This window comes from Catharus ustulatus, chromosome 4, assembly GCF_009819885.2.
Source record: "Catharus ustulatus isolate bCatUst1 chromosome 4, bCatUst1.pri.v2, whole genome shotgun sequence".
NCBI lineage: Eukaryota > Metazoa > Chordata > Aves > Passeriformes > Turdidae > Catharus > Catharus ustulatus.
The window spans coordinates 51,115,917-51,132,341 of record NC_046224.1 but is presented as its reverse complement, the minus strand read 5'-3'; the positions used below and the strand labels follow the sequence as shown (position 1 = coordinate 51,132,341).

Below are 16,425 nucleotides of genomic sequence, written 5' to 3'. Positions count from 1 at the left end.
ACATATTAAGGGAACTAACTTAAATTTTGCATTTGCAGTGAGGCTATTCGGTAGCAGTAGTGATAATGAACTAAACCCAAGAGACTACAATCAAGAAGTTGTTGACACTGAGCTCTCCTAAGCTTTCATAGAAATGTTTTGTGTTCTGTTGTGAAACAAACTGCAGCTCTGATCTGACCTGCACCAAGTTCTGTCATATTTTGCAGAAACAACATAAACAGAAGCACAATCGGTAGATCTAAAAAATTCTTATTTCAAATCTAGATATCAGAATCCACCAAAGCTAAATTTACAGAACATGTATTGTCAAAGTATACACTCAAGATAGCGAGCTGTACCATGGAATAGCTGTTGCACCTACATGTTATGAATTTTTCACCTTTCCAAAGAGAGATATTATACGTTTCACATAACGTGAATGGACCAGCTGGGATAAGTCAGATAAGCAATCCTGATACAACAAATACCATCCACAAACCCACCTTTTGGTTAAAGGCAAAAGTTTAAAAATTATGTAAAATCTGCATTCAGACTTTAAAAGCCTTGCAAGAAAATTAACTGCACTTAAGAGAGAATATATACCAGAAAATAGTTTACCAAACAAGAATGTAAGTAACTTTCACAGCCTCCTAACTGTTGACTCAATTGAAAACAGAGGAAGTCAGTTTGCTCTGAATATACAAGCAGTTCATAAGCAGTCCTTACGGTGCCTTGCATAGGACCCTTGATACAGAACTCTCTTTTGCCATACCATATACTGTTCCTAACACTTCAGACCTTTTATATTGATATATGACCATGAGAAAGATTAGAGACCTGACAGCAATGTTTAAGTGACTGGGATGAGAGAGTAAACAGTGCAAATATCCTCTTCCCATTCTGCCTTCTCTTTTCCTTTTATTTCTGTCACTATTGATTAGGTAGAGATCAGAAAACTGTGGTAGTGTAGGAACAATAAAATAGTGAAAATGGTGGGCTTGTCACAAGTGTGCAGTGTTTATTAACAGAAGGAAGTTGTTAGTTCTTTTTCACTTCTAACTCGGAAAAAAAATCCCAATGTCTGCTTCTACTGAAGTAGGAAATTGCAAGTTGGACAATGCAACTGGAGAAGGGAGAGGAAAAGCTGAAAAGAGCCGCTTCCTGCAGCAGTGTGCTCTCAGATGGCTCAGTCAGTCCTGTCTTGAAACTTCGCTCCTAGGCAAGTTAAAACTGATGCCGAAACCATGGCCTTCAGAGAGCAATGTACAGCTCTCGTTTAAGTCTCATCTTCCCCACAAATGCTGTAGGTCAATTCAGACTATGCCACCCTGAGCAGCAGATTGCTTCACATCACTCAGATTTCTGCATGCTAAGGCTATAGTCTCATAATGGCTGATACCAGGCATGTGCACACTACAGCTCAAATATCCAGCTTCCATCAAAGTCAGAACCCATGCAACTGTTCAGGCAGCAGGAGGAAAAGGCAGAATAGAAACAGACACACATTATATATAAAGCCTTTGTACAGGATTCCTTTTGTTGTTTAAGATACCAGGAGACCATTTTGTACCACGTAGCCATGACATTCTTCCTACAGTACTAAGTAGCCCAGAACTATATTTAACATCCTCTACAAACCAGTGTCAGCTGTAAATAAGACTCCAATGTTAGGTCCTTCATTGAGAAAGACTTTCAAAACCCCCATTCAATGCCCTTGCTTGACCTGTCTCCAGAACTTCTCTCCACCTTCAGAACGTTGTACTGCACACTGGTCACACCAAGAGGCACTAATGCCACAGGAGAGGTGGCTCATGAACCATGACAGCCTGACACAGTCCCGCCTTCACCAGCCTGGTCTCTCTTCCTGGCCTTGTAGTGCCTCCTACTGACACTGCTTTTTGTACAGTTGCTACACAATCCAACTGGAAAAAAATGAAGAAAATAAGAATGTTTCCAGTGTATCTTAGCTAATTGGTCCCCTAACTGACTCGACTACACAGTGCAGAGGTGCCCCACGGCAGGAATGAGTTACCAGAAAAGCCCAGGAACTGAACCATCAGTGCTGCCAGTTATTTTAGGCATCTGAAATAACTCACTTTAAAAATCAAGTCCTACACACTAGGTCAAAAACGGCAGACCACGTCATCTTCCTAAGAAACTGCCAATAATCTGCTGGACATTTAGCAATTTGCTAATGCAATTGTTACATTGTATGAATACACGCACATCTTATACACACAAACATTTCAACAAAATGGCAGAATTTAATTCTTTCAATGCTGGCTTTTCTGCATGTAGTTCAAAAGTACCTGTATTATTTCCTCTACCTTCTGTATGTAGCTCCAGGAAAGACAGCCACCACAGCACTCTGCAGGTAGGTGGCAGAAAGCAGCAATTAAGCAGTTTCATAGTAACAAAATTACAGAATAAAAAAACCTCAAACACCACAACTTTGACAGCGCCATTTATGTTATACACTTAGACTTCCATCAGTTTCTTTAATCAACTACAACCTTTTCTCCCTCAATCCCAACCTAAAGAACATTTTTATGTAAAGACCAATGAATTATGATATTATTAGAATGCTGTTTAGAAGTAGATCAGTTACTTCTTTGAAAATCCCCCTGTGGACTATTAAAATATGTCTTTCAGTCAAAATTGATTGTGTATAAATTCATTTCTATTGGAAGGAAACAAGTTTCAGATTCAGCAGTATGAATCAAAGGCAACTAAATAATTTGGTATTTCCATTCAAAAAAATAGTTGGTCAAAACGAATTTCAAACACAGAATTACAGTATCCACATATAGTACATGCTCAAATCCCTGAAAGTAGAATTTCCCTGATGTATCCATGACTCAACTTCAGGAGTTACATCCATGCTGCATGTTTAGCCAGGTTCTTGCTGTCTGTCTACAAGCAAGGTTTTAGCCTGGATCACAGATCCCACTCAAACAGCTCTGAGAAGTGTTTCCTGGCCCATAGCGAGCTCTGCCTCACCCGAGTGAGGTATGACATTGTACACAATACACTGGTACTAGACTAAGAGCTATATACCAGTAAAGAAGTTGGTTTATTCCTTCCTTATCCTCCATTTCACTTCAAAAATCAAACAGGATGTCTTAAAATATCTGTAGTTTAAGTGAACATGTTTGACTTTATCCTGGATACCATGAAGGAAATACCTCACACAGCCAGTATTGTTATAGGAAGGAAGCAACTTCTAAATAAAACATCAGTGCAGCATCTGTCGTTTTTCACTTAAGATTCAAATTCTCAATCTGGTCACAAAAGCAGCTGACTTATAAATCTATACAACAAAGCTCAGGGTTAGGTCATAAAAGCACAAATAAGCAACACTACTCAGTTATGAAGGCAATTTTCTCTTATTGAGGAAGCAGCAGAGGCAGCAGTGAAACAGTTCTGGAGAGAGGACAGCATAAGCCCAGTGCAGCAGAGGCAGGTTCCATGAAAATGAGGCAGATGATGGCTGTGCATCTAAAGAATAAACTGACTCTGAAGCTGTACATTTGAACCGGGGTACTCTGCCAGTTTAATCATCTCCACTCTGGAAAAGCAGCCTGCTTTCCCACTGGGAGCTGCTTGAAAGTCATCTGATTTACAAACAACATGTCAAAAATAGCACTGTGCTTACTCTATTGAAAAAAACCAATTGTTTTTTCACACTTAAGCCTGAGAATCTCCCCTCCCCAATTCCCCAAAGCATGTATTAAGCAAAGTAAAGCCTACGTTGTTACAATAGTAAATAAATACAATCTGACTGCTCATTCCATTCCTGGTTAAACATATTCATAAACATTTTCTTCCACATGAATCAATTTTAAAGTAGTCCTAATCTACATGCTAACACTTAGATCTAAAGTTTGATACCAAAATCTAGATCCATTTATCTAGTAAAACAAAACAAATTAACAGTAGCTGCTGTTTTTATCAACTAGCAGGGCTTTTATCAACTTAATGGAAATATTTTGAAAGTATGTTATTAATGGCATATAATTTGGTAATATGTGACCTATATATCTGACCAAGTCATTAAATGTCAATTTATGTGAAAGTAAAAGACACATTGTTTTTTTCCTTTAACGTCATCACAAATTTTATGTACCTTTCCCCTAACTATACTAATAAACATCCTGTATTTTTCCAGAAAGACTCAATTTTCTATCACACCAAGTTCTTCTTACTAGATTTTAGCAGACTACAACCTAGTGTAATTATAAGAATAGACCTTCTTTCCTATGCCCAAGTTATCACAATGGATACAAATCAATTTGTGGGAAATTACAGAATGTGGATCTCATCTTGCATGGACAAAAAAGCTGGACAAAGATCATCCCCTGTACCCACGCCTGGTACTTGAAGAGGCAACATACTGCAGGGTTGGTATCGTAATTATTTCCATCTTTGAAATGAGACATTTTAAAAACACAAGGTTTCAGGCCAACTAACCTTTGCATCTGTCATCACATGTTATTGCCAAGTAATATGCACCCAACTGTAGCTAATCACATAAACGGCATCTGTTACACAATCATGCAGTATTTTATCCTGTGCACACATTGTAAAGCAGGATAGGTAAGTACCACTTTAAGAGGAATAAAAGGCTACGCAAAATACATATGGAAAGGAAAAATCTAATTTACTAAAACTTGGAAAATATCTTAAATAAAATTATTTTATTTCTATTCTGTGCATTTGCGTTCTCTCATTTTAATAATAAAAGTATCAGTTGTACTTTCACTTATTTAGTTCCCACAATATTTCTGTTGCAGACAGCAATGAAATATTTTGTTGTTCTCTTTGTGAACTTATGTCAGAATGACACTTTCTCATTTTACTTGCAGGATTTTCATGAGGTCCTGGTGTTCCAGCATAAACATTTTGGAGTTACATGTGAAAAGATATTTTTGTTAATTATCAGATGTTAAAAGCAACACAAGTCAGTGAAACAAATTTACAGAAGGATTTGAAGGATACAGCATGTTTTTCCTTTGGTTATATTTACTAAAAGACAAGTTACAATGACAAAGACCACAGTATAAAAACATTTGGTTTAATTGCTTTTAGGATTTCCTTTACTGTTTTCAGTGTTCACAGATGAAGACCCTCACCCCCCAAGAAAACAGATGACCACAGGCCAATTAGTGTATTCAAAGGCACTCAGCTTGCTTTTTGAGTTTGGCAGACACCAAGCTGCTACTTCTTCCATCATTTGCTGCCCAAACAGTCTCTTCAAAAATTCGTTCAACACAATAGATTATACTCAGTGACCAAGCACAAAATCTCATTAATTTATGTGAGAAATTTATTTTGTTAAACAAAATATTCATGATCTTACAAAACTGATTTTACCAGACGAGGCCTTTGGCCACTTTTGATTTTTTTTTCCCTTTAACGCGCTGAGCCTTAAGTTTCTTTCTTTGCCTGGAATTCATCCATATTGGGTACTGTCCATGCTGGTCTAGGAGAGTTTTCTTGTTTCGTTTATTATCCATCTCCATTTTGCAGTCATCTGAAAATTAAAGGTATTTTTAGTGAGTAAAATATCTGAATCGGTTTCATAAAAGCCATTTTGTTACTAGATTTCCCCAAATGATAAAAATATCCCTAGACTCAACAGTATTTGTACATTGAGAACTGAAGGGTTTATAAACCGAAGGCACTTTCCAAACCAATGCAACTGCAACCCAGGAACTTCAACAGTTGATAGTTAATGTGCAATATTTTTTCCTAAAGGCCACGTCTGGGCAAAATATCTTATTCTTTAGTCTGCAACCAGTTCCAATCCTGTGTCTAAGAACATTGTATATTCATTCCATCACAGAAACACGCATGAAGCCATAGGCTTGCTGAAACATATGTGCAATCACGCACTTTTTATGATTTAATGTTTAAGATCCACTCTAAAGATTTATTCTGAGTGGAAGAGGAAGACAACTAAAAAGAATAGTAAAGAGAAAAGCTGAAATACAGTAGGAAGTATCAGCCAGTGATGCCACACTTGCCTCAAGGAGTGAGCATGACCTCAGGTCTAACACATTTACAGGCAGAGAGGATTGATCTCTAGGATGAGGAAGACTGCCCACTACATGGTCATACCCAAGAACAGCATCCCCAGCTGGCTAACACCCCACAAACGTCATGTCTTGGTGAGAAAATAAGGTGCAAGAGGAACACCTTACTAAGTATTGACGGAAACTGTGCTCTGCAATTTCATCCCAACCTCATTCCCAAACCATGTGTGCAACTCAAGCCTTTACCACAAGTTTTATGGAGAGGAAAAGACTTTTATACTGTGCTTGTCTGATGTTGGGAGACAAAGCTCATAAGGAAAAGGCCAGTGTGCTGCTTCAATAGTTGGAGCTGATAGCCTACAGGAATCTGCATCAGAGATGTGCTTCTGGAGCCCTAAATTGAGGGACTTGAAAATACTTGCACTCAGCAGAAAATCAGAACAGGGGCCTGGTGGTAGAACCAAAAGCCTATCCAGCATGGCAGACCTTACATTATTTTTTTCTTAAGAGGAAAAACTGAAAAAAAAAATTCACAGTGTGCTGTAAACAATACCCTAAAGTAACACAATGAAATGTCTGTAATATATACCTATATACTTTCTTTTGCTGGAAAATTATTTATCTGTCTGCAGGAAGTACATACTATGGGTGAAGTTTTTATCCACTTCAGCTCTTGTAACACTCAGTGATGTGAACTCCTTTGTGTCCACAGTTAGTCCTGAAAAGTCCTCCCAAAGTAAACATCACTATTTTCACAAAACTTGTAGCTGTTTTGTGAAATACATATTTTCTTAGGTGTTTCTGAGGCTGCTATCTCTCTGCAAAAGCCAAGTGAAATTGGCCACCTGTAGAAAAGTTGCCTGCAGAGTTGGGAAGAGGTGTATTTACTTCAGAAACTAGGTTTAAGGCAATGATTTCTCCTTCAACTTCAGCATCAGAAGTCTGACAATGTTCCAAAACATTTTGGAAATTAAATTCTAACTATCCCTTAAAGAATAACTTTTACACCTGGTTTGTGGGACAAATCAGAACCATGGATAAAATCGCAAATTATACTTGAAGCAATCATTATTTGGACAAATATTTTGATAAACCATTCTAGTTCCATTTCCTGGATCAGAACATCTTAAGTGGCACAAATTGGAGAACCAAAATAAGACTATGAATTAGTTTGGATGTCAGTTGTGGAAAGAGGAGGTGTCTTCCTGACTCCGATCCAGTATGCAGCTATTTAAAACCTTTGTTTCCACTTCCTGGGTTACTTCCACTTCAGTTTACATTCGGTTCCAGATACAAGAAGGCAGGTGGCATTATCTGTAGACACTTTACACCACGCACTCCTGCACCACGTGCAGTACAACACTAATTACTATTCATTAACTGGGCCCGTACTCCTACCCCACTTCAGTACCTTTAGCAGCCTCCTCCACTTGGGACAGCTCGGCAGCAAACATAATGTTGTGACTGGAACAACTAAGCGTGAATCCGCATTCACCTGATGCTATCAGAGATGTCTCTCCATACGATACATTACATACTTTACATACTAAAGCCAAATGTTAATAACCTTGTTCCACAAGCGACCGGATGCAATGGGGATGGCAGTGCTGCGAAATGACCACAGACAAGCTTTCCGACTCACGGCGGTGAAAGGCACAGGAAAAACCAGCCAGAGCCCGCTCACCTCTCTGCTCCAGGACCTTCTCGGGGGGCAGCACGGTCGCCACCTCCTTGACCTCCTCCATGATGACATCCGCTTTGGTGCCCAGGATCTTCTTCAGCCTCTCCAGCTCCTTGGGCGCATTCTTCTTCCTCTTCTCGGCGCGCATCTTCCTCCTCCATTTGCTCCTCAGGCTCTTGGCCATGCTGTACGGGAGGGAGGCTGCAGCTGAGGGGGGGGCCGCACGCGCCCCGCTCACCAGCCGCGCACGAGGCCTCCACGCAGCCCCGCACCAGGCCGCGCTGCCGCACCGCGCATGCGCGAGCCGAGCGCCCGGCCTCCCGCCGGGCCCTACCGTAACTGTGCGAGCGAGCGCGCAGCGCCTTCTGCTCCCCGCCCCTCGGGACCGTGCCCGACAGCGCCGCGCGGCCCCGGCGAGCGGGAGGCGTGCAAGGACGGACGGGTGTTCCATCAGAACGTACAACGCAAGGTGTATTCTTAGCTGCTCCTCAGCGCTGCTCTGAACAAACCCTAAGGCAGAGACTGTCACGCTCGCTCAAACCCGTTCGCAGTCGTACTTCGACAGCCGTACGGAAAGCGCGCCCGGCCCCAGCGTGGGCGGGCAGGACGCGCATCTTTGCCCAAGCACTGCGTTCCTCATCGCTCACCTCGAGCAGTAACAATCCCCCACTGAATAGGAAGGAAACCTATGCTCCCCTCCAGCATCTCCACAGCCTGGGAAGCAGCCAGCCACAGCACCTCTACCCTTGCCAGCACCGACCCGTCTGCAGCGTTCATTCCCAGCATCCTGAAGTTCTCAGGGCTCAGTTGCAAGAACAAGCTTTCCAATTTTTATTGACACACAGTGAGTTTTATTACACATAAGTTGATAAAATGCCATATTCAATCTCCAAATGATTTTTCAGAACACTGAAGATAGGCAATAAATAATACTAAAATCAAGAACATTCCCTTTAATTAACACCCTCACAGTTTCCATAGAACAGCCCTTAACTAGGACAGAGTATCTCTATCAGAGACAGCATTTCATTTTACCAAACAAAGACAACAAAAAAAATTTATCTTAGTAAAACATTACATAATGTTAAACTCAGGCTACCCTTATGTGATACATAAATGAATGATCAATTCCAAAGGAAACATTTTCAGCAGCTAGAGAACAGCAGGGAAGCTTACTCTGGAGCAATCCGGAGCTGGCAAAATGTTAATAATTAATTACACTACAAATTAAGTGATTTAAAAAGTGACTGTAATAATGACAGCATGTAATTACTTAAAATACATGGTCTGGAGAAGAGCTATAGCTATGTAAAAAGCCATTTTTCCCCCAAAGGAGGGATCAATATTCATGGAATGCAAACATAATAAAGATTCAGTCTTTAGAAGGCAGAACTACTGAGTTTGCAGATCATCCAAATGCTTAACTTTATTTGCGCTGTAGTCAAACCATACCACTTTCACTATTTCCTATCCACAAAATTCAGCAGGTGCAGGAATAGATTTATGATGTCCAGGTAGAGACTGATTGCAGCCACTACATAGTCTTCAGGAGACAATTTGTGCATCAGCAAATGAGTGTCATAAATAATAAATCCACAGAACAGAAGAGCTCCAGCTGCAGCAAACAACAACTCCACCGTCTCAGAATAGAAAAACAGCTGAAGCAGACAAAACATGAAAAAGATACTTGTGAATTTAATTTTTAAAAATATTAATATCCCTGCATAATGATATGTCATATTTCAAACAGTCTTTCTAATGTTATGTAGACAAAACCATGGTATTACGGTGATATTTCAATGCTCTTATTCCATACACTCTGCAGTCACACAATCTCTGAGTAAAAGTGCCTCCACTTAAGGGCAAGGAAGCTCTGGCCTCCAGAATATTAACAGCAGAACAACTAAAAACCCAAAATACAATTAGATCTCAAATCTCCTTCACATTCTCTTCATCAAGCAGTGGATCTCAACTGACAAATTTTGTCAATCAACCCAAATACCCCTGTTATGCTGGCAAGAACATCACACAACAAAAACATAAATTGAAAATGTGTGGTTAAAAGATCACCAGCATGATCCAGAACGCTAATGGATCTGGCCAGAATTTACTTTCACCAAGGCTGATCCAAACCTTTCAGTTACATTACAAGTTGGTAAAAGGTCAGGCCTTGAGTGAGCTGATCTTAGTGGATGGTGTCCCTGCTCATGGCAGGGGGCTTGGAACTAAATCATCTTAAAGCTCCCTCCCAATGCACATCATTCTGTGATTCTGTGATTCTGTAAATATCTTTTAACTGTGAACATGAAGTATCTTACCCTCAACAAAGAAGACAAGATTAAAATCCACAAACAAGCGAAGAGGCTGAAAGAAAATAAATTACGCTGTGACCAACAATATACTTTCTTTTAGACCTCACTTAAAATATCCTTTCTTCTAAAACCTCTTCACAATATATCTGGCAAGTAAATGTCTGGAATTCTTAGATGCCAACTGTTCACTAGTGTCAACAGTAAATGTTTTATAAAGCTGTCAAAAGTTATGTTCTAACTAATTTGTTTTAAGATTTGAAACATCTGCCTTCTCTCTCAGTGAAAAATCCAGGTAAACTAGTTTTCTAATTATTTTAAGATTTTTTTATCACTGAAAAGAATTTACCAAGGAACTGGGTAAAACTAATAATTTAAAATAAATAACCCTCGCCATTCCCTTGAAGCAGGTACTGTTGACCTGTATTCCTTATTAAAATTACAAAGCTTGCTTTAAGAAAGAAAGAGAAAAACCCACTTTAACAACAACAAAAAAAGTTAAAAATCATGATATATGATAACTATGATAACATACCCTGCTCCAAATTTGCTGAAGTCTCTCTTTGACTGCAAGGTATATAGAGTCAATCCAAGAAATACAGCAGCAGTAAGAAAAAAGGCTTGCAAGACGCTGGAGACATCATAGAAACTCACTATAAACAGAAAAAGTAATCTGTCAATTAAAGAACACTGCACTATGTATTTGCTCAGTTATCTTTTGAGGAACTATAAATTTAAACTTAACTGTGAACAAAATTAAGTAAATTATGCCTGAACTTGTCTTTGCATTTCAAATGCATGATCATAGGACTCAGAGATCTTGTTATAGCTAAGTCTGACAGTTACTTTACAGTTGTAGCTTCTTAAATGGAAATAACAGACCTTCCATAGTCAGAATTATGAAAACCAACAAAACAAAACAGAAATATTTTAAGCACAGGTGACAGAGATCTTAAGAAAAAAAACTATATTAATTTTTCACAGTACTGAAACAATGGGAAAAATAAAACAATTTCCTATAAAGGCTCGAAGTTTTGATTAGGGGACAAGAGAGGAAGGATAGCAGAAACAAGTGTAACCTTTTTTTTCCCTCCTTCCTCCTTAATCTTTCCTTTCCCCAAATCAGGAGGTCATAAGCCACAAAGAAGAGGTTTCATCTTATGCTGGAAGGTATAATTCAAGGTGATGCCATGACGTGACTGCACACTATCTCATTTCAACCCTGACCATGAAGCACAGAATTCTCCAAAATCAGATTCCCTTCAAGGAAGTTGAGGGGGCAGATAGGACTATTTCAACTTGAAGATCAGCTCTGCCAACAGCTGAACATTATGAAAGAGAACATTTTACCAAAAGAATGGATTCCCCAACTCATTTCTCATGTCAAGTTCATACAGTTTCATTTCTGAATTTGGTCTTCTCCCTTGATTCCCTGGTTTTGCTAAACTCCTATCACTGTCATTAAAATTTTCAAACAGGATTCATTATCGTTTTAGTCACATCTAGAAAACCCTAATGGCAATTACTACAACATAATGGATTCCTTGTCCAAATTCTTTATGGAATCAGACAATAGGATAGTTACTATTTACCTGTAATGGCAATTGTCACTGCTTCCAGTAGCGTCTACAAAAAGCAAACCCAAAAAAATAGAAGGATAAGAAAAAATCAAATTAAACATTAGGTCTCCTGTTAAATCTTTGTATGAAAACATAGTTACTTAATTTTCAACAAGAAAATGGGAATCATACTGTCCTACTGGGCTGGAAGTCGTTTTACATAAAAAGCGTAATACCAATACAAAGTGAAAATGAGTGAGAGACTGTCCCTATAGGAAAACATCACATTTTCTACTGTAAGTGCACAGTATTTATATGACACTTCTTACAAACTATGCAAGGGGTTATAAAATTAATACATTTTTAATATCTCGTTGGACAGCTGTCTAACACAATGTCTGCACCCGTTTCCTTTCCACACTTATCCTTTAAACAATCTGTTTACTTACACAGCAAAGCTGTCTTTCTGTTTTATCACAAATACAATTTAGGCAACTCTTAAAGCATCGAATTTTAATTCATCTACTGTGACTTCTTTTCAGAAGACTGATTTGCTACATAATCAAAAATATCCAAGAGCAACTGTTAGCCTGGATCTACATATTCACAACATCAGGCAGAAGACTGAAATTTGAGGACAGCTCTGACTGATCTGCCTGTGCTGGAAACATGCTTGGAATTTAGCATGAAAAAGCAATTGGAGCAATAAACAATATGGCTGGTACGGGTCTCTGCATGAGGCTGTCCATTAAATAATTTAGGTAACAGGAATGCACTGTCCTTTCCTACTGAGCAGTTCCATAGAAAAAATCCCTGATATCAACAGAACAATGAGAGCAGATAGATTTCTACACACACACAAAATCTCTAGCTCAAACTGGTTCCAAGTTCTAACACTCTTTCTAAAAAGATGCTGAAAGAAACCTCAAGTGCCTGCTCTCTAGGAACAACCTGTGGACAGAATCTCCAAAAAGTAACTCAGACCTTCATAAATATATAGGATATCTGTCAAGGAATACAAGAAAAAGAAATTACATACCTCTAGTTTAAAGGAATTAATTACAATGAAGACATTCTAAGGACTATTAAATTGAATTAATTAATCAATTGATAATTTCATTTAAATAAACACTTACAAATCCAAACAGCAGGTATAAATTAACAGGGTGCTTGCGACTGAAGAAAGGCAGTGCCACCATTACAGCCAGAGATGCAAAAAAAGATATTAAAACCAAGGCAGGCCTGTAAAATTCCATAAAAGAAAGGTAATCAAATTTAAGTATTTGTAAGACTATGGAACAGTTTATATAAAACCAAGTTTTTAAGTGATCATCTAGGAAAAGATATCCAAAGTAAATGTTATGCAAGTTTACAATAAAACTGTTCTAAATCATGCTACTACAGATAATCAGTTAAAAATAGTACAGTCCCCAAAAGAAGCATGCCCACAGGAATTTAAGCAGACCAATTCTTTTGGGGGAGTGGAGAGAGGGTAAGGGGAAAAAGGGATGGGAGAGGGAGGAAGAGGAATAAGACATGATTCTGCTTTTTGAAACAGGCACCTATAAAGAACAGAATTCCAAACAGATTCTAAAAGTATTTAAACTGGAAAACAAGAAATGTCACTAACTGAGATATTCTGCAATTCATGTAAGTTTGCATAGCACAAATATTGAAGTAAACACTATTAAAAAAACATGGATTAAAATCAACAACAACACAACAAAAAAAATAGTTTTCATAACAAATCAAGGAGAAAAATGCCAAAGAAAAGTTACTCCCTAACAAAGTTTAAAAGTATCTATTACAGCAACAAAACACGGGTTATAAAAAGTTTTAGACTGAAATGTATCAACAAGTTACATAATTTACACCAAACACATGCTAAACAGCTACATTTCACCTTAGAATTTACCTCTCATGAATAAATGCCTGCACTCCAGGGGAGAATAGGAAAATTGCAGATGTGACTGTGGTCAACAGAACTTGAATAGAAAGAATGCTGTAGACCTTTCGCAGAAATGCTGCAATAAGGAAAATAAAAATGAAACCACTTTTGGCTTACAAAGTTCAACAGTATATCAGATACAAGCTTTCATTTTCATAGGTAACCCTTATAAAGCCATACTGAAAAAGCAAAGAACAAAGTCAAAAAAAGTCATTTTATTTTAAAAAATTGACACAGTATTACAGCAAAATTACATTTATTCCTGGACATCATTATTTAACCATTAACAATGATGACAAAAGAAATATAGAAAACATTTCCAGAGAATTTAGTTTGGACTAGTTTAAAATCTATGTAAAACAGCATACCTTCCCCATCATGTTACTGGTGCCTAATGGACCTAACGGAGAGAGGATTAACATGGAAGGCAGAAACAGCCGTAACAGTTTAAAAAGGTAAAGTTTTTAATATTAATGTCTATTGCCATATTAAATACCATATTAAAATATAATTTATCATCATTTACAACTTGCATTGTACTGAACAGGCACAGGCTGGGAAAAAAATCCTAGAATTAACAGGCTTCTTAATTTTAGAATTACGGAAAGAAAAGTGTATTTCAGGACACATGTATCATATCACACATATATCATACAGATATTCTCTGTTCTGGATAGAAGGAGACCCAGTCCATTAGGCAAGATGCTGTAGAAGGAAGAATAAGCTTACAGGGAACAAAAATTCAGTCATTAACAGTACAGTCTTAAACAAGTTGAAGAGCACATACTACAAGAATCTGAATTACCTGCTTGCAGCAGGTAAAATGAAATACACTTGTAAGCCATGAGGGACTGGACTCATAACGAACTGACCCAATCTAGAACTAGTCTCCCAGCTAGCAAAGTCTTCCCCCCACATTACTAAATGTACCAGTAATTTTGCTAGGTATTATCTGTTTCACACCTCCTATTGAACACCTGTTATTTTTCAAGTAAGATAAAACTGTATTTTAATGCAAGGTGGTCTCCTGATTATCAGAAATAAATAATAAATGATTTCACAGCATGCAGCGTTTTTATTCCAAAATTTTATGTCCAGTAACACTGTTTCAGGAAGGACTCCTGATGGACATTCTGTGAGAGTACTCAGTGCGTTAGAGGCCTGCACACGAACAGCAAAGCAGGATTTCATGGGTATTAGCATGATCTCACAGTACGCTGAAAGCTCCAGCTTCTAACACCTCACAGAAGAAGTTCAAATCCTTCAGTCTCATGGTTAAACTTCTGTAATTACAGCCACTAATTCTAGTATTTACGAATCACAGAACGAATACGGTTGGAAAAGACCTCTGAGACCACCGAGTCCACCCTATGACCGTGTCAGACAGACCATGGCACCAAGTGCCACGTCCAGGCTTTCCTTAAACACCTCCGCGGAGCTGCGTCTCTGCAGGGACTGCGCAGCTCATGGATCGTGTTTGGACTTCATCACGCTGGACAAAATCAAGTCTGAATCCGCACGGGGTACCGGGTACTCCCGGGGGGTAACCCCTCTCAGGAGAAGAACCTCTGCGGTTAAACGACAGCCTCACTCTTGATGCCTAACCCGGACTGAACAGCGCCCTGACTCCGCATTCACAGCCTGTAGCCAGGTTAAAACACTGCGCGGAACGCGACTGCAGCTCAGGCCAGAGGCGGCCGGGGTGTCCCACAGGCACCTGTCGGGAGCGCAGGGCGCGGCCTCCCCTGACGGCCCCGCCAGCGGGGGCAACGGGGCCGTGCGGCTCTCCCACTCATCGGCAGTCCTTACCCATGCGGATGTGGACGCTGGCCGAGGCCACGTTGCTGCCATAGTTGAAGTCATCCTCGATGGAGCTCCGCGGGTAGCGCTCGTCCGCCGCCATGACCGCCGCCCGTCTCCGCCCCGCCGAGCGCCGAGCGCGTCGATCGCGGGCGCCGCCGTCGGGCCGCGCAGTGCCGAGCAGGGCGCGCCGCCGAGCGCCGAGCGCGTCGATCGCGGGTGCTGCGCTGCGTCCTGCCCGTCGTGCAGGTCTGAAGGGCCTGGAGGGGAGGTTCCCGTGACGGGAAAAGCCCGGCCTTTGGCTGATTTTCACCTTTGGTCCTCTCTGCGTGCTCTCCGGACTGTGCTGCAGCAGGCAGCGGCTGTGCACAGCTGCAGACACGGACCTGGAAGCGGCGTCGGGGCTGGTGCTCCCGTCAGCGTGTTTGCCACAGAGATGAGCTTCACTTCCAGAAACCTTTAATGCCAAGCAGAATTTTACCGCGGCGTTCTCCTAGTTCCGTGTCCCGTCTGTCCAACTCAGTGTAATTGAACAGAAAAGCGAAGATGCCCAGCGTTCGTCAGGCGTCACAAAGCGCTCGGTGCAGCCGGGCCTGATGGCAGCTCCCACTGAGCCGTCACAAAAGCTCTTTGGGGATGGGGCAGCGCAGTAGGTTACTTTTCCAACCGGTGAATATTATCTAAAGTGCGCCAAGAATCTGAAGCAACGGACACTTTAGAAATATATGTAATAGATTTGACTAGAAGTGCTTTTGAAAATTGAAAAATAATGGCCTGCACTGTATTCAGCTTCTCAAGGGAGAAGTAAATCAATTCTGTGATTTTGTGATGAAATAATCTTGAGCAGCTTTTCTACCGAGTTGACTTAAGATACTACATTTCACTTGCAGAGACAAGAATTATGAGCATGACTTTATATTCTGGGAAGTATTTATGATTTTCTTAGCATCATTTTGCATTTTTGAGTTGCTACAGAGTAGGATCTTTCAGTTTAAATCCTGAATTTGGAGCTTTATGCATTGTTCACACAGCTGAATAATAACTGTTTTGAAAAAGTCATGCTGTCTGCTTTCTTGCATCTGCCTCTGCAGAAGAACAACACTGATGTTCTCCC

The 16,425-nt window shown here is 40.0% G+C and overlaps 2 protein-coding genes across 2 annotated transcripts; both read right to left on the bottom strand.

The window, feature by feature from the left end:
- Positions 1-5,287: 5,287 nt before the first annotated feature.
- Positions 5,288-7,970, bottom strand: LLPH (LLP homolog, long-term synaptic facilitation factor). The gene is made up of 2 exons (XM_033058773.2): positions 7,699-7,970; positions 5,288-5,512 (listed from the first exon to the last, which is right to left on the bottom strand). The coding sequence occupies exons 1-2, from the start codon at positions 7,877-7,879 to the stop codon at positions 5,349-5,351; spliced, it is 345 nt and encodes a 114-aa protein (XP_032914664.1). The 5' UTR covers positions 7,880-7,970; the 3' UTR covers positions 5,288-5,348.
- A 532-nt stretch (positions 7,971-8,502) lies between these two features.
- On the bottom strand, positions 8,503-15,447 carry TMBIM4 (transmembrane BAX inhibitor motif containing 4). The gene is made up of 7 exons (XM_033059016.2): positions 15,321-15,447; positions 13,479-13,587; positions 12,700-12,805; positions 11,597-11,630; positions 10,540-10,657; positions 10,014-10,059; positions 8,503-9,353 (listed from the first exon to the last, which is right to left on the bottom strand). The coding sequence occupies exons 1-7, from the start codon at positions 15,412-15,414 to the stop codon at positions 9,156-9,158; spliced, it is 705 nt and encodes a 234-aa protein (XP_032914907.1). The 5' UTR covers positions 15,415-15,447; the 3' UTR covers positions 8,503-9,155.
- Positions 15,448-16,425: the final 978 nt, after the last annotated feature.